The sequence below is a fragment of the Python bivittatus genome, unplaced genomic scaffold (genome assembly GCF_059951505.1).
Source record: "Python bivittatus isolate LINGU-HERP-01145 unplaced genomic scaffold, Pbiv_v1 ctg000560_np1212, whole genome shotgun sequence".
In the NCBI taxonomy this organism is placed as follows: domain Eukaryota; kingdom Metazoa; phylum Chordata; class Lepidosauria; order Squamata; family Pythonidae; genus Python; species Python bivittatus.
The window spans coordinates 9,216,720-9,242,880 of record NW_028277083.1 but is presented as its reverse complement, the minus strand read 5'-3'; the positions used below and the strand labels follow the sequence as shown (position 1 = coordinate 9,242,880).

The 26,161-nt window shown below is 44.2% G+C and overlaps 1 protein-coding gene across 1 annotated transcript; it reads left to right on the top strand.

The window, feature by feature from the left end:
• Positions 1-23: 23 nt before the first annotated feature.
• On the top strand, positions 24-21,321 carry LOC103056377 (uncharacterized). The gene is made up of 15 exons (XM_088148155.1): positions 24-387; positions 1,563-1,669; positions 3,812-4,770; positions 6,234-6,465; positions 7,227-7,384; positions 8,787-8,888; positions 10,365-10,565; positions 11,591-12,150; positions 13,245-13,548; positions 14,583-14,772; positions 15,733-15,863; positions 16,985-17,095; positions 18,257-18,457; positions 19,355-19,448; positions 20,505-21,321. Exons 3-15 carry the CDS (start codon positions 3,897-3,899, stop codon positions 20,563-20,565), a joined length of 3,219 nt encoding a protein of 1,072 aa, XP_088004281.1. The 5' UTR covers positions 24-387; positions 1,563-1,669; positions 3,812-3,896; the 3' UTR covers positions 20,566-21,321.
• Positions 21,322-26,161: the final 4,840 nt, after the last annotated feature.

Here is a 26,161-nt window from a genome sequence, read left to right as displayed (position 1 = left end):
CAGGCGCGGCGGGGCAGGGAGAGTAGAGCGCACTTTCCTCGGGCGCCGCTCGGCCTGGGACTGCCAGCGGCGAGCGGGATGAGCTGGCCGGAGGCGGAGGCGGGGGCGGAGGCGGGCAGGGCGCGCGTGGGCAGCCCGAGCGCGACGCGCCTTGGCGCACCTGGGGCCGCCGCGACCGTTTCCCCTCCGCGGGCGGCTCGCCCGCCTCCTCTTTTCGAACAGAGCCGGGCCAGGCCAGGAGCCGCCCTTCTCCCGCGGGGTCTCTTCTCCTCCTTGCACGCCGCCGCTTTCCGAGGGACGGGGAGGGCATCTCTCCCCGCCGGCCTTGGGACGCGCCTGCCCGGCGGGCGCTCCAGCCGGTCCGGCGCGCGGCGCGGCTCCCCTGAGGTAAGGAGGCGCTCCCGGGAGGCGGCGGCGCCGCTCGCCCGGCTCGGCGGGGCGACCCGTCTCCTCCTCGGTCCCCCCCCCGGGAGCTCTGAGCTGCGCTGCGCTGCGCTGCGCTGCGCAACTCGTCTGGCGCGGGGAAGGGAAGCGAAACTGCGGCGCGCGGAGCTGGGCGGGGCGGGGCTGCGGCCGGACTCCGGGAGAAACGGAAGATGCCGAAATGCCCGTTATTTTGTCTCATCTTATTTCATTGTATTTTTCCCTCTTCCCCTCGGAGCTCACACGCCGGGCGGGCGTTACAGCTGAGTCCCCCGCTCCGCTGGCCCGTTTGCTTGTGACATCTCATGAGGCTCGTGGAGGCTGCCGGCGGGGCGAGAGTGCGGGCTGAGCCCCACAAACTGGGGCTTATTTAAACCAGAGCTAAGCAAACCATGGTTGGGGGGGACGCGGACATATGTTCTCCTCCTGGCTCGCAGATGGGGACTCATGGGAGGAAACGGAAGAGTTGCTTTTCTCTTGAAAGAAAAGGGGCCCTGAGGGGTTGGGTTGTTTTTTGGGGGGGGAGGGAGTTCTGCTTTATTATTTTCATTTTATTTATTTTTTATTGATTTTGCTACCTATAAAGCCCCCCCCCCTCCTCCCAGAAGCTTAGAGTTGGGGAGAGTGACTGGATTTAGATGTTAGGCTCAGCCAGCTTGCGTTTTGCTTCGTTCTGGCTTAAACCCAGCTATGGTTTGTAAACCATTGCACAATCGCTCGACTCGTACAACCCATTCTGAAAGCCAGCCATGGTTACGTGCAATGCTTCGCCCTCAGCTTGAGTGAACAAAGTACAGCGGCTTTGCTGACGGGCACTGCCACAGGACGCCTTGAGTCACCCCGGCTGTGAAGACCGCGGTGCTTCCCGCAAGCGGCGTGTTGCCCAATCCTACTTCAGCGTGTTGAGGTGGTTCTTTCTCTCACACATATATCCAGCGGACCGGTGCAACAGTCTGGCAAGAGAAAGGATTTGTGAAGAGAAGGGATGCAGGCTGCGGTGGTGGTCTGTAACTAAGCAGAACCTGCGTCTTGCATGCCGATGCGCTACCCGATGTGGTCATCACTGTTCTGTGTTAGTGCAAAGATATTTCTGCCCAGCATAGCAGTGTTTTTCTCTTTTCTGTTCTTTGCTCTTCCAGGAACTGAATACTCACAGGGACCGCGGTAGCATGTTTCTGGTACCATGCAGGACTAGCATTTTTTTTTTAACTTCGTGGTCTTTCCAGCCTTCCAACTATCTTGACAGGTAGGTAGATATTATTCCCGTGGTTCCGAGGGGGCAAAGGTTGGAGAAAACAGGGGTTGTCCAAGACAGAATAAGACTTGAAATGCAAACTTCCTCGTGAATCGCTCCGTTGCTTTGCATTTAAAATACCCAAAGGTACCAGCATCCCTTTGTTTGGAAAAAATAATTCTACAGAAGTCTAAGCTGCTAAGAAAAATCACATGACGGGATAAAACTGGAGAAGCTGAAGTTTGGGCTCGCTGGGGAAAACAGGGCTTCAGCGGTTAAAAGTTCTGGAAAGTTTAGTGGGTTGTGTTAGCAGCAACGAGCTTTGATGTGACAAGCTGCCAGAGTTGCATTGTGTAAGAGGTTTTCTCTCTCTGATGCGTATGCACATAAGCACATTCTTAATTTAAATGGTATTTTCACCACTAACAGGATACGAGATTTTCCAAGCTGTGGTCAAATGGGACGGTGTCTCTATAAAATACTGTATTTTGTCGCTCTAAACCACAGTTTCTATATTAAATTAAAAGATGGAGCAGGAAACACCCCCACATTTTGCTGGTGTGTACAGATCATCCCATTCGTTTTCTAATAGTAAAACTGTTTAAACAAACAAAAAAATCAGGTTATTGTTCCACACGTCATGGTAAAAGTGGTTTACGTTTGGTTTTCTCTTTGTAGAATTTGGTTTGAGAACAACAGACTATGGCTTAGCATGTGTGGGTGCTGCTAATTATGGCTTATTGCCAACCATGGTTAAATAAACGTCTTGGCCTAATGTGGGAAGGAAGTCTGTTTGGTGGGGTAAGCTGAATGGGCTTTTTCTCCTTTATTAAGTGAATAAAGGAACAGATAACGTGAGGCAATAAAAATCCATGTATTAATTTTTCAGGGTTATACCAATGTTGACCAATCACCTAGTCTAAAATAATCTTATGAATAATCCCTGTATAGTGTAAGATTAATAGGAGGGAATGATATGATACAAATTAGCTATAAGGAAAGGACTCAATTAAATTTGTGGTATGGTTGCATGGAATAACAATACCTTCCAAGTGATGTGTCTATTCTTTTCGTGCCATAAAGCTCCATCATAGAGCACAGAGTTCCTTAGAGCATACATAGAGTGTTTTCCTCCACTGCTCTGTAAGTGCAACTGATCGATAAGCATCTGTGGGGGCAATGCAGTTTCCAGGCTGAGGTGCACAGCCAGCCACCGTGCCAAGTGGGGAGGGCAGGGGAATTATTCCTGTTATTCCTTGCAATTCCAAGGTGGAAAATGACAAATGCCGTATCTCGGGTTTCCAACATCTAGGGTTTCTTATGAACAATTGCTGTAGTCCCTTCTTGTATGGTGGTATTCTAGTTAGGACGAATCACTCCAAATGATCAAAGAAGGCAGAAAGGATGGTTGCAAATTTTGTTCCTCACCTTAATACAAAGAGGGCATCTCTTTGTGGGCATCTCCAGGATGGGACGCCTCTGACCTGCAGTCCTCATATTGTGAAGTTAAATGGGGGGTTGGCTGCCCGTAGAAATTGGGGAGCCTAATTCCGGATGCTTTTGCTCTGAAGCACAAACTGGCAAACCACATTTTCTGAGCAGGTGCATGTAACCCATTATGGTTGCGCATGAGAATCCAAGCAATGGGGATTGAGTAAACTATGGTTAGCCTAACCTGGCTGGGTGCATTTCTCACGCATGCACATTCTCAGAAGTACTTTTTTTTTCCTAAACGAATTCTCTCTCTGAACTAATCTTATTCCCAGTCCAATGGCCGTGGAATGGCCATTCTCTCTTCGGAAAGAGGAAGAGAAATGGGTGGAGATGAAAAGCATGTGCTATAGTTTTTTTTTTTTTATTATTATTATTATTATTATTATTATTATTATTATTTGCTGTGGTTTTGGATCATCCAGGTTATGGTCATGTTGGCAATGATTTACGAGTGACGTCTAGCTTTTTATTTTGCTTTGTTTTTCTAATGGAAATGATAAGACTATAAAGGGGAACTTTGAATGCACATAATTCCTGAAGAGCACTAGACTTCCTTTTTGCTCCTCTTTGCATTTGAGGCATCTGAATCTTTGGACATATCACTGGTTGTGATGACGGAATAGCTTTATCACTTAGAATCCCGTTTTCTGTTTTCCCCAGCTCTTTTCTCTTCAGTTCTGTCCAGACCTCTTTGGAAAGTGGACCATAGCGTTTGACCCCTGGAGAACAGCTAGTCTCTGCAGTCATGGGATCCGGCTTGATCGGTGCATCTGTATTCCTTCTGTGCATTTGGCTATGGGAAGTGAGTTCACAGAACCTCATCAAGGACCAGAACCAGAAGATGAAGCCAACACTCCTGATTAATGAGGTCAATGCAGATAATCCAGGAGAAGACACCATGGAGTATGTGGAACTGTATCACATCAGTGGACAAAGAGTTGCTTTGAATGGATATTATTTAGTCTTCTACAATGGAAAGGGAAACACAGCCTACAAAGTCATGGATCTTACTGGTTTTTTCACAGATGACCAGGGTTTTCTCCTGATTGGGTCTAGCAATATTATCCCGAGACCAGCTGTAATCCTCTCAAAGGGTACAATCCAGAATGGACCAGATGCAATTGCTCTCTATTTTGGGAGAACAGACTTGTATTCAGGCATGCATGTAGACAGTAAAGGCCTGGTGGATGCTTTGGTGCATAAATCTAATACAAAGGACAAAGCAGATGAGTTGGTTCGGGTTCTGACCCCTGGCACAGAACCTTTCTTGGAGGACCCTTTATTCCGGACCATTGATGAGTCTCTGGAGAGGTGCCAAGGGATGGATTCCCAGATATTCTTCCAAGTAGGAACACCAACCCCAGGCTCAGATAACCACTGTGTTCCTTTCTCACATTTGAATGCATCTTTTTTGCTGATCAATGAGGTTAAGGTGGCATCCTCCCCTGGAGACTTTGAGTTTGTAGAGCTTCAAGGTCCCCCTTCCATAGAGGTAAAGGACCTGGTGATGGTGCTGATTGAAGGGAGTACACAAAAGATCTACTTTGTCATGGAGGTGAAGGGCGAAACTTCTCCTGATGGGTTACTTCTGTTGGGTTCAGGACTGTCCAGGATTCCAGGTAGGGCTAAATACTTTCTGTATAACTCCTTGTCCAGGTACAGTTTCTGACACAGGATCCATTGGCCCCCATGATCAGTAGCCATAGGCTAGATCATATATCACACTAGGCCACAACAGTTGGGTTCACGCAACACAATACACCATAATATGGTTTGTTTGAGTTGGCCATAACATGCTATGTGAACCCAGATGCCATGGTTACTAAACCAAGTTTTATATTTTGGGAAGTTTTGTGAACACAGCCAATTATGCTTTATTCACAAGACCATGATTTAGAAACTCATGGCTTAGTTCAGAGTCATCTGCAGGGAGAGATCAAAACAGTCATGTGCATCATGTGAAAAGGGCTGAGGCTTCAGCTGCACAGTCACAGCTGCCATCTTGACTTTTTTGACCCTCCCTGCAGATGCCCCTGGCTTAGTCTATTGTGCGAACAGGCCAATGTAGTTTATTTGATTTGGGCTTTGCTGGATGTGTGAACCACACACCATTATTGCTTATTCTATAAGCACAGCTAAAACAATGGTTTAACACGTTTTACCCAATTACTGTTCTGTTTTTCACATCATGTGAGTTGGTGGCCACCGTCTGGTCAGGATCTTCAGATCACAAAGATGAATAAAATTTCTGAGAATTTCGGGTATCTCCCTCCCTCGAGGCTTTGATCAAATGAGCATGACCTGATCCTCATAATGTACTGAATCATAGTGTAGGTTAATGCCTTTAGTTTAGCACGCTGTGTGAACCCAGCAAGTTGCAACTTATTTGAGAAGCTGTGGCTTAGCAAAACAGCACATCCATAAACTTCATAAATTATGACTGTGTTCACATGACACGTTAAATGATGCGTTACTGCATAAAATGACAGTTGGGCGAACTGGTTCACCATGCTAAGGCATAAGCTGTAATTTATAAGCACAATACATCCCGCTCTACACAAGACACAAGCAACTTTATTTTAGTATACTGCGTGAATCTAGCATTTGTTTCGGAAGCTGTAATCATTCCTCCTCTGATGAAAAAGCTACCCTTGACCCCGCCAGAAGACGCCTTCTCTTTTGGAAGGCGTGCTTGAATCTCACATTCATCTCTTGAACATCTTGCCAGCCCAAGGCTGAAGCAAGTTACATGTCTGGAGAGTGAGACTTAGAAATAATGATCCTATAATCCTTCTCTTAACCAAGTTGGTCTGATGTGCTGGAATTTTACCACCATGCAGTTCTCCTCTGCTCTTCTAGGCTGCTCTCTAGAAAGATAAACTTCAGCTCCCAGAATTCTCAACAACAACCATAATGGCATGGGGAATCTGGGAACTAAAGTCCACCGATTTGGAGAAGTCTGTCTATAACCCGACACTCTCCTAGCACTGATTTTTTTATCACCAAAATGGAGGTGGAATATGCATGTGGAGTAACATACAGGCTTCCTTTAAACGCTACATAAATTTTCTCTCTCTTTCAGGGGGTGCAGGTCATACGCAGTTCCTCCAGAATTCCAGCACCCCCCTTCTCAAAGCAGGCACCAACGCCGTTGCCCTGTACCGGGGAACCGTCAGCCACTTTGGGGTGGGCTCTACTGCGGCATCAGCCTCAAACCTTCTGGATGCCTTGGTGTACACCACCCTCGAACAGCCAGATTCAAAGCTGCAGGACATCTTGACCCCTGGGAAGCCTCTCTTCTACGTGAGCAAACAGTAAGGCAGAGAGATGCAAGGAGGAATGTCCCGTTAACCGTTGTAGAAGAGGGCGCACAGCTGCTGAAACAGATCCCCAAATTCTAGGACTAGAAAACGAGGGGCAGAAGGAAATGTGGGAGCTGCTGCTGTGGGGTCCCAATACGCATTTATGATAAAGCACAATGATCAGGAACATCCAAAGGGAAGTTGGGGGGAGCGCTGCTAGTCTGATTCATGTTGCAGCCCGATTTATCTGTTGGTTGAACGCCACCCCTTAAAACCACTCTAGGAAAGGTTTCCCGGCCATTTCTTCGGCAGGGAGGCTAGAAGGTTTATTTATTTACTGGTAGTCCCCAGTTTAAGAACGAGTTGCGTTCCCAAGGTCTGTCCTTAAGTCGAATTTGTATGTAAGCCCGAACAGTATTACTGTATAATACTTTATAAGTAGCATTGTGTATTTAACTTGAACCATTGTGTATTTAACTCGAATCATTGTGTATTTAACTTTTACTACAATAGGCTCTGTTCTTAACTATGGGGCATCCTTAAATGGGGCATTCTTAACCCAGGGACTACCTATACCATGAACGTGCTGTAGATGTGCCCATAAAATAGCTTGCAGGGCCCATTCCATTTAGCAATACATCTCCCATGACCATTTTGCGGAAGAAAAACTATTAAAACTGTTTCGGCCATTTCTCTACTTCTCACATTCTCTTCCAGCCGGTCCCTTAGATTAATTATGGATGTTGCTCTTCCCTCCTATTCATTTTCAACAGATCCCAGCAGGAGGGGGCATCTGTGAGCCGGTGCGTGTGCTGTTCTGTCACCCGTGATCCCTCCTCCTATGCGCTTGGCAAGCCCACACCTCTGCAATTCAATGACTGCCCGAAGAAGCGCTTTGGCCGAAAAGTTTCCTTGTGTTTTCAAGTCGCAGGTAAGTGCTGCCTAGAGGTAGTGAAGGACCTGTGAATTGAAATATGGGATTGCACCAAACATACCGTAAGGGCACGTGGGAAAGACCTTCGGGGACGGGGCCAAGAGACGCTGCCAAGGGAATGGTCAGATAAGAGACAGCATAGCCCACAGCTAGATAATGGATGGGGCAGGAGGCTCAGAAGAGAGCCTCCCTAGTTTTTTCTGGCTGTAAAGGAGATGAGGGGGGAGAGAATTGTACTTTCAGATTTGCAAAATTGATGTCAGCGTTACTAGGTAGATCAGACAGGAAACGTGACAGATGAGCTAATTCTACTTTCTTGTGAAGCTTTATTTAGAATCTTGCAAGTCTGAAAGTACAGTTCTCCCCCCGTTTCCTTTACAGCCCAAGAAACTAGGGAGGGTCTCTTCTGAGCCTCTTGCCTCACCCACTGTCCAGCTGAACGTTCCCTTGGCAGCGTCTCTTGGCCCAGTCTCTCAGGGTCTTTCCCACATACCATTACACATACCTTAAAGGGGCTATTTTATACATTGCCCTGTCATGGTTTGTTTAAGTGCAGCTTGCTGATGAAACCATAGTGACTGGATTCATGCAACATACTAAACCAAAACAAAGCAAGCCACCTTACGATTTACTTTAGACCAATGTTCAGCCCAGTAGTAATGGTTACTTTGAGCTTGCTTTCCAAATTATATCATATTGCTGTACAGGAGAGATATTTTAATTGACGTCACTACTGTGGAAAGAACGGTTAAACCTCTCTCCTGTGGATGGTTATCCAGATTTTTTTTTTAAAAAAAACATGTTTCCTGTATCTTGAATTAATTAAAAAAAACTTACATCGTTGCTAAATTTAGTTTAAAAAATAGCAAGTTTGATCCCAGGGGATGAAAGTCTCCAGTTGGTTTTGTCATTGATTCTTAACCCAGCTTAACCTACTCAACTTCAAAGCATTGTTGGAAGGAGACAGTGAGGAGGGCAAGGAACAGCTGAGTCCTGCGTTCTGATCTAAAAGCCTGAAAATTTTGTCCTCTTTCTAGCTGGACCAGGGTGCATTACATAAAAAAAATAAAAAACAGGCAGAGCTTCAATTGTGCTACTGTGTCTGCCATCTTGATTTTATTGACCATAATCTCTGGCTGGACACCGAAACCCAAAAGCAGGCTATGAGTCCTGGATGGTCTGCTTTGATTGCATCTGCCTACTGCACCCTGGTAGGGGTGCCTCATGAGAGGCGCAGGCTGACCAATTTGGGTGGTACCACACTCACTTTTCAGGTCCACAGCCTTTCCTTGAAGGCAGGGAGGGTGTAAATGCATTGAGCAAACTAACTGGAGACACAGATGTGGTATCTTCTCCATCCCTTCTGCTGATCTTCCCTCTGTGTCTTTTCTATCTTGAGATTGTCAGCGAAAAGCTCAGGATGAAAGCATGGTACAAGGAGTTTTGGCCCAGTCGCTGGAGAAACGATGCAACTGCAGCTTTTCCCCTGCTTATTTCAAAGGTAAGCCAAGGGGTTGTTTCTCTTTGGGCTTTTCAGTTCAAGTGGTTAAAAAACCATCTCTGAAGGAACCCACAAAGGCGGTGGCTCCATGTTTCTGCAAAACCCTTGACCAAGATCTGTAACATCCCCACCCTGGCTAGACATCCCTGGAAAAGCTAACAGATTCATGTAAAAAGTCATAACGCGGTGGTTGAAACCAAAGAAAGGAAAACTTGATGGTGTTCTTTCATGGCTTAGTCTGTTGCGGAAAAGAGGATCAGTTGGCTGGTTCATTCTATTGTGTAAATCTGGGAACAGGGTGATTTTGGTAACCAGATTAAATGAGTTGTCTGAACAGAATGGTTCAGTTGATGAGACGACCATTTGTCTTTATGACTATATTATTTTTTGATTTACCCCCTGCTCTTCTGGTGCCAGTCTGGGAGATTCTGGGAGTTGAAGTCCACCCATCTTCAAGTTGCTCAGGTTCGGAAACACTGGGTTGAACGCTTTATTGCAACTCAGGGATTTAAGCAAAAAGCCAGCACGGGAGACAGACTTCAAGCCTAAGTCTCTTTTCTGGGGCTCAGACGTTTTCAGTTCTTGGCCCTTTCAGATAACTAAACCAACAAGCCCGCCATGCCTAGATACAGACAACAACAATAAATGGGTGAAAGACTTCATCCCTTTACAGTCAATTGCCATAGCTTCCGCAGCTCCAAATTGGATCTTCCTTGCTACCATCTGCGATACGAATCCGCCAACAAAAAGCGAATTGTTTCAGTTAGCATTTACTGGGGGTGGGGGGGATCTTCAAGAGGGCCCCTCCTGCAGATTTAGGAGCTAGAAGGGTTTGTAACCGGACAGGCAGTCCATAGATAGTCAGGACCTAGCTGTTTAAGCCTCTGTAAGTCAATAGTGACATGTTAAATAGTATCTGGGGAGCAGACTGCAACCTAAGCAAATCTTTCAGAGCAGGCATGATACGATTCTTGGCTCTTGCAGCGGTCAGCAGACCAGCACTAGTTACAGTTTCCAGATGCTCTTCAAGGCTATGAAACCAAGGCATGAAGAACCATCACCAAATCCGGTTTGCAGCTTGCCCATTAGGCACAGTTGTACCTGAAATACATATTTTTTTAAGTGGGGAAGCTGTGATCCGGAGACTTGTGTGTCTACTTCTCAGTCCCTGTCCATAGGCTGAGTATAAAGAAGGAGTTCCTTGTGCTTCCTTATGTGTAAACTGAATTTTGGCTGGCGTGTGCACTGTTTGAAGGGGGAAAAAAAGGGAATGTGCTTTCAGAGGCTCCAACTGAGGTGCTCATTAAAACAAAACAAAATTGAGGACTAATAAAGGGTTGTAAGTTGTAAGGAGTCACTGGGAGTGGACAGCATACAAAAGTAATGCATAAAAAGAAAAAAATTAAATTAAAAAAAGTGATTTTCGCTCCTCTTTCTGTTTTCTTTTCCATTGTCCTTTCACCCCTCTGTGCACAGATCCTGTTTTAACATGTGAAGGCAGAGAAATGGTTTTCACTGCACTCCTGAGCGCCCGATCAGCAGAGCAGCTGGACCGCGAGTTGCAGGCCCTCTCAGTCTTGGTGAAGGGTGAGGAACTGATGCACTTTGGAAACCAGAACAGCAGCGTAGCCATTAAGGCTTGTTCAAGCGATGCAAATGGGACAGACACACTGCCAGGTACAGTAGTGCAATGGAAGGGGGAATGCAAGGAAGTGTGGCTCTCGGGAATTTTTTTCCCCTCCCCAGAGCACATACAGGTTTGTCATCACCATCTCTTGGGACAGAAGAATCACTTGGCCTTATTATAAGTGCGTGCAGTGATAATAGGGGCCTTCAAGTTTTACGTTGTGGCAGATCAGCATGGGGAGCCAGAAGTCAGAAGGAGGAAAAAGACCTTCTTTGGTTCTGTTTCATTCAAGTGGTATTGATGGCAAACTCTGTAAAATTGTGTCTAATTGAAAATATGAGATGTCAGAGGTGGTTCCCAGACTGATAATGTTTCAGGAGACCGTTATATAAACAGCCAGCTGCAAGCTTCCCCATTATCACTGAAGAGGCCCATCTCCTCACCAGTGATAGGAAGGCAATTAGAAAGAGAATTAGAAAACATCCACCCTAATAAGTACAAGGGTACATTGCTTCTAGAAAGGAAATAGTTCCGTCGCTTTTAGAAAGGAAATAGTTCAGCTGAATTCTTGTAACCCGCTTCCACCTATCTCAGTGAATCCTGCTAAGATGAGAGTCTTGCTTAGAAAGAAATGTCTTTTGATTTTAAGTAGCTACCTTAGAGCCCACCTCAAGGTTGCATGTCTCTTGAAGGGGATTTCTTAATAGGTATTTAACGCTGAGTCTACATACTGAGTTGTGTGATGATTAAATAGTCTTACAAATCCAAATGGAGTTAGCCCATCTGTGGTTCCATGTGTTGTGGAACCAAGTTGTTTAGGCGTCATTCATACCACGTGCTGTTACGTTCACAAAATGTTATGTGAACACATTAATTGTATTTTGTTTATCGAGGGTTAATGTGATGTGTGAGCCCTGCTAATTGAGGTGGGATCAGGAAACCCAAATCAGGGTCTCCATTTCAGCCAAGAAAATCACTTTCTCTCTTCAGCGATCAGGAAAGAAACATTAGCTAATCACCTAGAATAAGATTCTTGGATGTTCAGTCTGAGGTGACAAGGTTTGGCTCATTGCAGGACTAACTTCAGAAGAACCAAGGACAACCAGAGAACCTCCGACTCCAGCCCTGGAGCTGCTCATCAATGAGGTGAACGCGGACAATCCGGGAGCCCGAGAAGACACGGAATACATTGAGTTGTTCTACCCAGGACAAACACCATTTTCACTCAAGAACTACTGGCTTGTTCTTTACAATGGCAAAAACAACTTAGCTTATAAAGTCTTGAACCTGACAGGCTACTGGACCAACGAGTTGGGCTACTTCCTTATAGGGAGTGGTGGAGTGACCCCCAAACCCTCACTTGTTTTGCCAGATACCACCATCCAGAATGGTGTAGACGCTGTAGCGCTCTACCGCAACCCCAACAGCCTGTATAAAACCAACATGCAGGTGACTGTTGACGGGCTAATTGATGCTGTGGTGTACAGAGCCCGGGGTTCAGAGAAGGCTGACAAGCTTGTGGCTCTTCTCACTCCGGGGCAGAATGTCCTCCATGAAAATGACTCTCATAGCACTGAAGACGAGTCGATCAGCCGATGTCTCAGCCTAAAGCCTAGAGACTCCAGGAGCTTCCAGGTAAAATGGCTGAGGTTGAATTTGACTAAGAGGAACCACAGGGATCAGCAGAGATCAGCCAAGACTCCATCTCTGCCTGCATTTCTTTTTTACTCAATCTTGGTTATGTTCATCTAACATGCCAAGTCATAATTTACTTTAGCATGGTTGGTTGAGTAATTGACTGGGCTAATGACATGTGTTATGCTGTAAACTATACTGCCCAGCTCATTTACTGACTGGCTTCATGCAACTCATGAAGCCACACAAGCCGCAGGATGGTTCTGTGCAATGTCTAACAACCCACCCAACTCCATTTTTGAGAAACAGCCCTGCTGTATCACTGTTAGCCGTTCTAGCAGAATCAAGGCATCTCATCAACTTGAACTCCAGTTGATGGAGGTGGGACAAGCTTAGAAAGAGGCTATTGAGCGTAAGTCCTCCTAAATGGGCTTTCTGGGAAGAAACAGGATGTGGGCTGAGTTAGTCTTTGGGTTTAATCCATTAGGGTCCTGTTTGTGTTGGCATTCAGAAAGAATGTACCCCCAACTCCTGAAAATGAGGTATTAGGTTAAATAGGAGGTTGCTTATCATGCTCTGCTTGAGTGGGTTTCTCAGTATCTGGTTGATACTGGAGTACGTGGACATTTTGGTCTCATTTATTCAGAAGAACTCTTTTTCCATTCCAGAACAATATCCTCCCCAATATTCATGCAGCTCCCATTCTTGTGATGTTTAGGAAGCTACTAAAAGCCTGGTAGTAGCTTTTAGTTTTCAAGCCCACTTTAGTTATGTTTGATTTACAGCTGGGTTTATTATTCTTCTGGTCAGCCACAATTTCTTTTTCTGTGTATTGTTTCTCTTTTTATCTGTAAGCTGTCCAGAGTCCCCAAGGAGTTGGGCAGCCTTGAAATTGGATAACTAAATGAAATAAATCCCTGCCCTTCGATTTTTTTCTCCAGTGCTAAATTCTGAAAATAACTCTATGGAGTGGTTATACGGAGCACTCAGTGGGGGAAAGTGGTTTTAGAGGTTAGAAATCTAAAAATTAACTTTTAAAAATGAACACTGCACATTCATATATTTTTGGATGACTTCCTCTGCCCAACTCCCAGGTGACTCTAACAACGCCTCTTCGTGAAAACGCGTGTGCGTACTTCAACTTGAATTCCACAGAGGAGATGCTCCATAATTCTTCCACTGTCATTAACGAAGTGGGCATGGCCAATGACTCACTTCTGTACAAGTTCATTGAACTGAAAGGGAAGCCGGGAAACAGCTTAAAAAAATACACATTGCACTTCTTCTCTGGAGATCATCGCTGGCCGTACACCAGCATTCACCTGCAAGGCGAATTTGGGAGCAACGGTCTTTTTGTCATCATGCCAGGACAAATGTCCCAGGGTGGTAAGACTAATGGTATGTTGCTGGCCCTAGTAAACTCTTCTGTTCACAGAGGCTTCTTTCCATGTATAACTATTGAGACTGGGTCCAAATCCCAAAGGGTGGAGAACATGAAAGCGATCACTTTAAAGCTCAACAAGATGGACATTATGATCTTGAGCATTTAAACTATTAAGAACTCTACTAGGGTATTTCAAATGGATGTACAGTATACCAACTCATATACCACAATTTCTTAAGTGTTCCTACCAAGGCTATGCTGCTCCAGTTGTAGATGAGCTCAAATTTCAATGCTCTGAGGATTAAAATGGAAAATGCTTCAGTGTTATATGAGCCTATCAGGTAGAACATTATTTATAGTTTTGGATGTCTCATTGCAAATCTGTACACAGTAAACTCTCAGTTTAATGGACTAATGGGAGGATGGGTTGTCTGTTAAAACCCAATGTCCATTAAATCTAAATGTGATTTTACATATAAATATTTTTTTGCATTTTACATGCATGGAGTGGGATTTGACATGCTTGTGTTTTACATATTTTGTACATTTTATCCATGCATAAAATGGTGGACGGGTTTTTATCTGTTCACAGAACCATGTTATGCATGGAGAGATTTTGTCAACTGCTTCCAAGGATCCATTAAATCAAGGGCTTACAGTTTACTGAGTTGAAACAAGGAAAAGAGTAGGTAGTGGAAAACATTTAAAAATTGAGATGTTATGCCATTGAAGAAGCAAACATTGTTAAAAGTATATTGAATGCAGCAGGAATGGGGTTCTTTAGAACTGTGTGTGGTAAAACAAAATAATGAACGGGTGCAGAATGAACATGGATTGAATACAGAAGTGAGTAACCAGTACCAAGTTGTATGTTACAAGTTAGCAAAATTACAGATTTGTTGAGAGGGGAAAATTTTAAATCAGTTAAGTCTGTTGAAGCTGTTTGGCAGTGGGTTGGTCCAATTCACTTGTGTTCTAATCAGCAGTTACTTTCCTCTGTTATTTTTTAATGCTGGTCCCTCCTTAACTTTATCCCATCTGTTTCCAGAGCAGTTGGTGATGCCCACTCTCTGGAATCACCCATCCTCAAAGCAGGAGATCCTAACGGTGGCCATATTCAGCCATAAAGTGCGACTTCCTTATGGTACTCTAAACATTGCAGAGAAAGTAGAAGATATTTTGATGTGGAAGCCTGGGATGATCCCTCAAATCTCCTTTACATATGGGAAAAGAGAAAGGTGAGGAACTTGTGTTCCTATCTTCTTGATATCCCACATTTCTTTCTGTAGTACTTAGGCATATGTGATTCTGTCTCATGAGCTGGTTTTACTTAGTCAGTGGTAGGGCTGGCATGTTTGCAAATCCCCAAACAGGCAACAATGCAGAAGAAAATGGTTTAATCCAAAACAATCCATCCGTGTCAGTTTTGGGCTGCAAATATCAAAACCCAGTCAACTGTGAGTCAGTTGCCAAATCCCGATCATACACTGATTGCTCTTTGGAGAAGAATGAACAAGGGCAAACCTGTTCACTTCTCCCCTCACTCTGAGTTGGCTTTGATGTCCTTTCCCAGTCAAATCTCACTGGATACGTGATGTCATGATGACTTTATTGTATGGATTATGTCATCACCACTTCTGGCAGAGGGAATGTGTAGTCAGTATGTGGTTAACATAGTGGATCAGGGGACATCGCTGCCTGTGAGGGAAAAAAATCATGCTTAAATGACAAATGAAGGAGGTAGGTGTATGTGAAGGATGGGGCATTGTAATGGTATGTGGGAATGACCTTGGGCAATGTTCTTTCAGACTTGCAAGATTCTGTAAATATAACCTTACAATAAAGATAGAGCTAGTACTCCTGGGTGTGCTTCTTGTCTCGAAGGGCTTACATCAATCTTGCAAGTCTGAAAGTGCATCTCTCCCCCCTTGCCTTCATAGTCCAAGAAACTAGAGAGAGTCCCTTCTGAGACGCTTGCCACACCCCCATTTCTTCTGCGGACTCAACTGACGCTTATCTGACTGTTGTCTAGTCTGCGGCTCTTCCCCCTGTCTCCCAAGGTCATTTCCATGTACCGTTACAGGCATTTATTGAAATCCTTCCCCATAACCATCACCATGATATCTGCTTGCAAACGTTTGGTCCCCACGTAACGTTTGCTACAGAACCTTTTGTTTTTGATTTTTGTTTCCTTGCAGGATGTGGTCTTTAAGTCGCTGCCCTTCCTGCAGGGAACCCTTTCTCATCTCTGACCCTACTCCAGGCTTGGAGAACAGCTGCCCTCAAGAGCTTCTGTCCTTGGATCTCAGAATGTGCCTGCTGATCCCTAGTAAGAGAAGGCGTCTTCTCTCTCTCTCGTGCAAGTGGGGAGAATGAGGACAACCCCTGGTTCCTTTCCCAGACAAAGGCACGATGCTACAGACGCACCCAAGAAAAAAAGATCTTGGTATTGTTGGGCCATGCCAAACCCCATGCTAGTTCTTTCGTGTGTGTGTATGTGTTGTGCCTTTGAGTCAGTTTTTGATTCCTGGTGACTGGGTGGACTGGTCCCTGCACTTTTCTTGACAAGGTTTTCAGAAGTGATTGGTTCTGGCCTTCTTCTTCCCAGGGCTGAGAGAGAGGGACTGGCCCCAGGCCAGCCAGCTGGCTTCATGCCTAAGGCGGGACTAGAATTCATGGCCTCCTGGATTCCAGGCTGGTGCCTTAACCACTACCCCAAACGGGCTCTCTTCATTGTGATAGTAGCCTCATCTATATTCAGAGAGAGGGACTGGCCCAAGGTCACCCAGCTGGCTTTGTGCCTGAAATGGGACTAGAACTCACGGTCTCCCGGTTTCTCGCTTGGTGCCTTAACCACTACACCAAATTGGTTTTGCCCATGACACCAAAAAATAAAAATAAAAATGGGACTTTTAACTTGTAATTAAGTAATGCATAACTTTTTGAGAATTGGTGCCTGAATTTGCTGCTGCTCTTTTTTTTTTTTGCTCTTCCTTCCCATCTCTCTTTCATCTTGTGTCATCATTTCTGTTATAAATCCATGCATGGGGTCTTGCTTTCTGCGATTGACACCCTTTTTTAATTGAATGGCAAAGATAAAATGCTACAAATAGAAGGAAAATAACTTTAGAGGGGTGAAGGAAGAGTAGAGGAAGCCCTTTGGGTAATTTAAGGGTTTTCCTTTTAAAATAGCCTTTTGCTCATTAAAAGAGCAAACCCCTAGTCCTTTTCACCATGTTTGCATGGGATGAGTCCACCTTTTTTATACCTTTTTAATGTATGGTTTTTATGTCGTTCTTTGTTTTTATATAGTTTGTAACTGTTGTAAGTCGCCCATAGTCATATATTTGAGATGGGTGGCCTTATAAATTGAAATAATCAATCAGTCAATCTCTGCTGTTAGACTTCACCCACTTCATGTTCTCACCCTGCCTATTCTTCTCTTGTTAGACTGTTCCTTCTGGCATCAGAATCCATCGCTACGAGCTCGCTTCCGGCAAACATTAGTACAATCCATGGAAGACAGCTGTTTATGTGGTATCTCTCTGTGTTCTCTGCAAGGTCTGTGTCCCATAAATCTTTAAAAAAAGGTGTAACATTTCCTGATATTGCTTCTTGCAAACATTTCCGGGGAAAATGCAGTCCTGCCATAAAAGGCAGTCGATGTGAATAGTCTTATTACTGTCTACCTACTCCTCTGTTTCTGAATTTTTCAAGCTAGGATGGGAAATCTGTGGCCACCCAGATTTTAATGTATATCAGTGCTCATCATTCCCTGCCAGAAAAGCCAAATGTCAGGGATGATGGAAGTTATTATCCAACAACTTCTGGTAGGACACAGATATTCCATCCTTGGTTTCAAGCAGAGACGCATGAGCTGGTCTCCTCAAGTAGCCTTGGGTGTGGTGCCCGGAGCTCCTGTAAAAATTGCCCACTATCACATTTTGCAATTTTTAATGGGAAGGGAGAAATTATTCCCTGTACAGGGAATAATCATATTGCCTGTGTTTATCATTCAATTTTAAACTTAAAATTGTCTGCCCCCTCTTATACAGAAGAGAATCAAGGTGGTGTTATTCTGAGTTTCTTTCTCACTCCTTCTTCCTTCCCAGGGCTAAGTGAATGTTTACCTAACCATACTTGTACTCCTTCTTCAAGATTAACTCTGTATTCCTCTGTGAAAGTCAAATACAATATTTTTGTCCTGGCTTCTCCTTTTAGAACTGTAGTCTTTCCTCCCCCCCGACCATTGGTCTGTTCCTGCTTTACAGAGATGCTTCTTCGCACATTTACAAGTACACCCCCCTCCCAACAATCTGAATGGGATGATCATCTGAGTCCAATGTGTAAAAATTCTAAACCTTCTTAGGGAGGGGATTCAGCAGTCTTTCTCCTTATTGTAGAAAACAATGTTTATTTTTAAATCTGTGCAGAGACCCAGGCACCAGGAGATGTTTAATGATGGGAGTCATAAGGAAAAAAAAAGAGCTGGATATTTTTATAATGTTGAACTGTGTAATTGTACAAGATTTACTTTCAATTAAAGCTGAGCAACTTGTGGGCCCAGGGCTGCACATAGACCCCAAATCCTTTTCATGGCTTTCCATCCAAGATCAAAGACGATCAACTAGGTGCCGCTCTTTCTGCAAACAGGGAAATGGGGAGTACGTTACCTTGTCTTAACCAGAGTGGCTATCCATCTCTCTTGTGGTCTTTCCCCAGGACTGAATTTCACCTGCTCTAATACCACACTGGAGGTCTCTGGTCAGGTGTGGGCTGCAGATGTGGAACAGCTGCGGGTCCTTATCCAGTGGCAGTCGAATTTCTCCTCCTTAGGTCCCCACCCATTTTCAGTGGATGGAATACTGCTCAAAGCTAATGCACCCTGTACACCTTCCAGTGAAGCGGTACCAGTATCTAAAGGTGAGCCAGTAGGGTAGTGACCAAGATTTGCCAGGGGGCAGGGGAGGGAAGGAAGTGACCAAGAAGAGCCCCAGGTTCTTCAAGGTAAGAACTCTTGCTCTTCCAGGAGTGATAGCTAGAGGAAATGGTTTCTCCAACCCTTCCTCTCTGCATATGGATATGATGCATTCAGCATATCTGTGGGCTATTCTAACAAGCACCCCCTACCTGATACTTGATCTAAAATGCAGTTGGAGGTCATTCATTTTTCAGTTTCCAGAAGAAAGTTGTGGACCTCATAACCACGGAGAAAATCTGAAAATGTGCCCTGAAACCGATGAGGTCACATTTATTTATTTTATTCATTCAGAAGGCCAAGCAATATAAAATGGCAAACCAAACAGGATAATTAAGAACCAAGAGGGGGATTAAAAGGTGAATTCTTTCAGCAGGTTGCAATTGGGCCCTTGCACTGTCCAAGGACAGAAATTGTACTTTGTATATTTGAGACTGTGGGAATTGGACAATTTGCTTCATTTATTTTTTATTGATTTTTTTAATGTAAGGTTTATAGAGAAAAACCCTGAGGATCAAATTATTAATGATGTGTCTTTTTTGCTATACTCTGACCTTGAAAATAAGTTGTCATGCGATTTAAAAGGACTACAGTTAGAGACCTCATAACTGCTAATATGTGTGGCAATTCATCCTCTACCAACATTTTAAAAACTATTTATTCAGAAATGAGAGTTGGTAACAATATTCTGAAAAGCTCAGTACGTATGCCAAAAACATTGTTCTGATTTAATTTTATTGGAACTTTTGCATTATGGCTGATTCTATAAACCATTAAAAGAAACTATGGATGAACCCAGCCCTTACATTAATAATTCCTTCTCTTTCTCTCTTTTTCTACAGCTTCATTTCAAACCTGGGAAATGGTTCTTTTGGTCTTGGGCTCCATCTTGCTAATACTGCTGTTAATCGGCGCAACTTTCTATTGTATGAAAAGGTAAAATACAGCTGTTTTCAGGATTTATGTGGTGGCCAAAGCAAGGAACTAAAAGATGAACCTACCAACATTGGCCCAGCATGAACCCCTACTCCATCATCTTGCATGGGCACTATGGTGCAACTCAACATCTCCCAGTCTGGCACCCTCTTGATGTGCTGGACAACCGTTCTCATTCCATCCAAGTTGCGCCTCCAGTGATTGGGTGATTGATATTGTTGTCCAGCACAGCTGGAGAGACAGAAGTTGCAGAAGGCTACTTAGAGGGGAAAAGAAAGAAGTTCCCCAAATGCAGGAACATATTTTAGTAGGTACTAAATTGTAACTGAGCTTAATGGGTTTAACTTAAAACCCTCAGTTGGGATCACCATAAAACAAAGCTGGGCACTGATCTGTATTTTCCATACAAAAAGATTCAAAGGAGCGACAAGGCGTTTGTTTAGAGTCCCTAAAAGAATGATGATTGGCAAAACGGCGGTGGCTTCAAGGGTGGCTCAGGATGGAGCAATCACCATTGTGCACTCTAGAGGTTCTTCTTCCTTGCACTACACAAGTTTGTGCACGCACCACAAAAACACCCATGTGCTTTGCAATATCTGTCCCTCCAGTTTTTGGGGTGTTTTTTTTTTTTTTGCTACATTTCCGATATTCTTCCCCACAGTTTAAGTTCCAGCTTCCTTGGTGCTTTTGCTGACTCTTTTTTTCCATTCTTATAACGGGGATTTCAGATTTCAACATGTCCCTGCTTGCCCTGGATTAGGAAATAAAATGCGCTCAACTTCCTCAACGGTACCACTGAGGATTCAAGACAGTCGTTGCCTTTGTACATAAAAAAAAAAAAAAGGCAGAGATTGGCTCCAACTAAACTTCTGGGGACTATATGGGTGTTTTGACATAGTCTTCTTCTAGAATGATGCTTAGATGCCTTAAACATCTGTTGTGACAATCAGAGCCTTGTTAATTTAGGAAGCAGCCTGTTCCAATCCTCTCCCCATCTCATTAACCAAATAAAAGTCACACTGCTCTCCATAACCTGCTTCCTTCTGGGTTTTCCAGACCGCAGAATTACAACAACATTGAATTGAACGATCGCTGCGAGATTATGTCAGACATCTGATTCTGCCAGGAAGAGCCTCCCTGGGAAAAAGCTATAATGAAGAGGTAAATCGCAGAGGAACTTTGCAGCCAACTGGCCACAACATAAATGGATCCAAATCCTGGGAGTATTTATTCTGAGGATGTTTTTGTTCTTGGATGGGATGTGTGAAGCCCACCTCTTTGTTTCTACAGCATTTCTCACTGCCATTATGTATTGGGTGAAGAATTGATGAGGTACCTTGGTATTTTCCCCACCCACCATGAAAAAAAATGTGTAGGCAGGGTGATTATTTTCCACCCCATAATTTGTCAGTGGGGGTTATTGCTCAGTCTTTCTTGGAGGCAGAAGGCCTCACCTTCAGGTCTAGTAGATCCAGGATTTTGTTTTCAGAAAGAAAAGGTGGGGGGGAAGGTGGGGGGAGATCTGCTTGAGTTGGCTCATCTTCATGGATCGTCAATCTGATCTAAGGTAGCTTCACAGCAATGGACAGTCTTGGTTGTCGTGTGTGTTGCGAGTGGCAATGAACGCCCCAAATGTGTTTGCAGAAGGGACCTATCTTAGGGGACGGTGCCTGCTTTCCGTGCAGAGAAAGGCTCAGATTCATTTCCTTGTTCAGGAAATAGGAAAGATCAGTTTCACAAAGACTTGGTTCAGGTCACCTCTTGAGCTAGGGGCCAGGGAGTAAACTAGACATAAGGCAGGTTCCTATGGTCACCTCCCTCTTTCTAAACAACAAAAGTCAGTGTCTAGGCAAAAGCAAATAAATAAATAAATAAATAAATAAATAAATAAAAGCCACCCTTGTCCAAACATTCCATTCTTCCCCAGAATTAAACTAAGGAGTTTGTATAGTGAAAAGTTGTTTGCTGTCTTAACATTGCTCACATAGCTACAAGCTCTGCAGACTTGAATTTCTTGCTCACACCACAGCAGAAATAAGAATGAAAAGCCACGGCACAAAGAGAAGACAGTGTAAATTGTGATGGCGCTCTCCCACAGGGGCAGAGCCCAAATTTAGCATCCCCCAAATGCTCTCCTCCAGAGCCAGCTTCTCATGTCTCTGCGGAAGGGAATATACTTCTTCCTTGTCTTCTGCCCTGAGCCTATGCGTCAGCCCTTCGAGATAGGTCAGGTGAGGAAAAGGCACTACAAGCCATAGCAGAACTCTACTTTATTGATAGCCTCCCCCTTATACCAAAGAGAGTCAAGGCGGGGCAACCTTGAGTTTATTTCTCATGCTTTCCTGTTTTCCTGGGCTAAGCTCATGTTTTGCTAACGGTTTCTCCATATCTTCTCCAAGGTCATTTGCTGTGCTCTTCTTCACTGTGCCACCTCCCCTACTGTTTGATAAGTTTTTCTGATGACTGGACACAAAGCACACCGACCACTTGAAAGGTTCTTTACTTTTGAAATTCCCAGCACCCTCCAACACTCTAGATATTCTGGGGGAACAAGAACTCCCTAAGAAATGCCAAACTTAGAGCTTCCAAACAAGAGAGGTTCTAAACATCATTTTCTTTAGCAAAGCAAGGAGGCTACAGTAAGTCACTAGTCTCTTGCATCTGGGGCAGGCCTGGAGCAAGCATCTGAGGAATACAGAAAACTTCTTGAGGGGATTGATCAAAGAAGTATAGACCTTGCACACTATACAAGGCAACAAAGCAATTGCCTACAGTCGACACAGAACAGCAGATAAGGCCGGAATATTCTTGGAGCACGAGAAGCGAGTAAGGCACGCTTGGAAAGATAATATAGCATCTTTGATTCCAGGCTGCATCAGGGTTGTATTGTTATTCTAGCAAGTTTGCAACCTGCCTCTTTTGCTGCAATTGCAGAAGAAAGGGATAAGGAGCCAAGATGGCACATTCCCAAGGCCATATATGTCAGTATGCTGTCAAATGAACATACAGTGTTCATTGTATATGGATATAGTATATATCAAAAAGGTATGCAAGGAAAGTTCATAGATAGTGTCTTCTAGTGGAGATTCTGCTAATTATCATGATTATAAACAACTTTATATAGATAAACCAAAGAGGTATACAAAGACATAAGAGGAACCATCATGGTTTCACAGAAGGCAGTTCCCATTTCTTCCTGCATTTCCTCATATTAGCCACCACAATACAGTCTTAGCCTTCAGGGTGAGGACACAACCCCTCAGAGTTCTAGTAGTTGCCTCCAAACTAATTTTTAATGCAACAAAGGAGGAAAATTTAATGTTAATTACATCAGCATGAAACCAAATTTAGCTTATCTCCTGGACCACTTACCCCAAAGGGGGAGGTGTAACATTTACTTTTTGGGCACCCTTGATTTAAGGCAAGACCGATGAATACAGTACTTCTAACTGGGCCTGTAGAACATGCAAACTTTTAATCAGCTACCGCCCTCTGCTGATCCCCTGGCATCGCAGCAATTACTAAATAAACTTTCCATCCATATACTTTTTTATCCTGTAGAAAGTAAGGAAAATGACCTTGACGGCGCTATGCAAGTTCTGTTACCAAGGAAACAAGGGGTAAAATATTTTTAAAGTCCAGAACATCCAGATAACATTCAGAAGCAGCTCAAACGGACCCCTCCCTAATTCACTGAAGTATAAGGGGACAGGGGACACTGAAGTATACAGGGACCATCAGGTTCCTTATCCCCAACCTGCATGGCTGTTAATCCTCAGAGATGGAGAACCTGTGCCAGGAGCAAAACATCACAGGAGGTATTCCAATGTGGGTCCCTCCTCCTTTTTCTAGATGTACATAATGTCCATCCATGTTGTCCAGCTAAGGTTCTTATGATAAATCCTTCTCTAAAGATGTCTTTAAACCACAGTTCCAATTCTTCCTTCTTTCGTCAGAAGCAGAAAACATACACCTAAAATCTGTGGAGGCTTGTTCCACATCTGTATCAGTAGCCAGCTCAATAGCTGAATTTTGGTGGGTTTCAGAATAGATGTAGCCTGTGCAGTGGCTCTTGGTGGCCAGTTCTTGCAGCGCTGGACTACGGTGGCTGTTGGTCTGCTGGTTCTTTGGAACTTGGAAATGCCACTGCTCTACATTTCTTGGCCGTTTTGCTTGGTTTGGTGTGCTGCTGAAATCCCATCTGTATTGGCATTTCTGTGAGCAAGTTACTATGAAAACATCTGGTTCAGCTACTTTCAAAGAGCTACTTGCTCTTTTAAGAGGTAGGCAATGGCCTTTAAGCAGAAGGAACAAGCCACCATCTTTGGCACCACCAAAGATTGCCATGGGTTGCTTGGAGAACAAGGCCAAGAAATGGGCTGTAGAGCTGCACAAAGCTGGTTGAGTTGCAACAAACTCAAAAAGGTGCTGGATGTTTGCATCGCTCTGCTGGCTGTCTACCTGTACGTAAAGTACAAGAATGTGGGGTTCAGCCTGCCTCCCCCGCTTCTCTCAAGAAGGGAAGCAGGAATGCTTCTTTGGATCAAGCTGATTGGAAGAGGATTGACTTTGGGAGTTGCTTCAAGAAAAGGATGGAGTTGGATCCAAGAAGCACGAAGTGAGGGCAGATGTTGCAGCAAGAGCTGGTTGGCTTTGCTGAGCTCTGTCTTATAACCCGAATGACAAGGAACGTCTCAAAATCAATGTGACTTCCCTGGCCAAAAATGGAGAACAGTTTGATAAACAGGAATCTAGTCACAAGGATCTCTCTTTAGAATCACAGTCAAGCCCAAGTGTTGGTAAAGTTTATAGCAATAAATAATTGGGGGTGGGAGGCTGTTTCGTTTTACTTGCAGTGATTTTTCTCATTACAGTGTTAGCATTTGTCTCTCCCTTAAGAGAGTCAGCTACACATCTGTGCTTCTAGTGGAAAAGCCCCTAGTGCCAAAGGTCTCAGTTGCTCAGCATAACCAGGATGGCAAAGAGGAGATATTCCCCCATCTGGTTAGGATCAGAGGATAAAAAGAATTAATAAACATTTATTCCACAACTCCCGTAATACCAGAACCGGAAAAGCCAAGAAACCGGTATGATTTAAAAAATGGAAAAAACATAAGATGGGTCACATTCTCACCCCCCTCCCCAAACTAAGCAACTGTAGCAACAGATATCTGCAAGGAATGTTCAAAACGGTCAAGATGCAGCCGTGATGTTGCAGCTGAAGTTATGCCTGATTTTTATGTGCAACATACCTTGCAGAGATCCTTGGAAGACAAAGACCTTTGTGGGCAGGAATACAACTAGGGGTAAGGGATGTGTGTCAAGCTCCAGTTCTAATGCTGAAAATAAGCACTTAAAGCACCACCCTGTATCATTTTGAGTTACTTTCCACTTGCCGGAAAGTATGGAAGTTCTGCATGGAAAGGTAGATTGTATTCCCACCACACACAAAGTGGGTACGGTCATCCTGCAACGACTCCGATGCATTCTGAGATCCTGGGGAAAATTAAAGAGGGCGGTCCTAAACTCATTGCCCCTCATTTAGTTTTCCACAGGGTCCCAAAGTGGTATTATCAAGGGACCGTGTCAAACCAAATGCAGCTTAGTTGGAGTGATGGGATCTGCCTAACCAGAGATGCCATCTACTAAAACGACCCTTAATTATGGGCAAATTGCAAGATTTGCATGACATGCTAAACTATAACCAAACCACAGTCTGGATTTACACAATGTGGCTGCCACATTTGAGGCTCCTTGTCATACCAATACAGGTAGTCCTCCCTTAATATCCACTCATTCAGTGACGGTTCGAAGTTATGACGGCACTGAATGAGGGAGGACTTACAACAGGTCCTTGTAGTTATGTCCCCACGATCATGTGATCACGATTCAGGTGCTTGGCAGCTGGCTCGCAGTTATGACATTGCAATGTCCCACAGTCACATGATCATCATTTACAACTCCTCAGGAAGACCAAAGCTACTTTTATTGAAATTGGCTAAAATAACTGAATCTTTAATCTGTCTGATGGTGCTGGACTTCCTCCTCCTTTCTCAAACTATGCATTTAGAGGATGCTGGTTTGAGAAAGCGTGAGAAAGGTTAACACCCCCTGAACCTGACACAAGGCCTCCATTTAGCCTGGCAACAGAGAGCAAGCAAGAACTGCTGAGGTGCCTACAGCTCGAAAAGTAACATCCTATTTGTGTCCTTTACGCTCAGCAGTTATTATTCAGGAACCGATTAACTCAAACTGGAGGATCTAGTTAGTTCCTGTAAGTACTAGCCACTGGCAGAGTTCTTCAACAAATACATGGGGGGAAGGACTGCTTTGCGGATACCTCCTTGTTTCTGTCCATCACAGTATCCTGTCTCAAGACAAACGGTTTTGTTTTGAGAAAAGAGTGTGTTGCATTTTTTAGCACTGGTTTCCTTGCATCTTTAGGGGTTTTCCCTTGATTGTATACAGTAATCAAAAATTAAAAGACAAAGCGTGTTACAGTGACACTACTCCAGGATAGGCAGTTCTGCAAGGAAGCGTGTCACTGTATTCAAGCTATTTACAGTATCAGTCACCAGCGTGAAAGCAGAAACGCGCAAATGGAACAAAAATGGGTGTCTTCTTACCAAGAAGAAGAAATCTGTTTATAAATCCGCCTTCCAGAGGCCTTGAACTCCCAGAATTCGGAGCAAGCATGGCTGTAGACTGCTGGT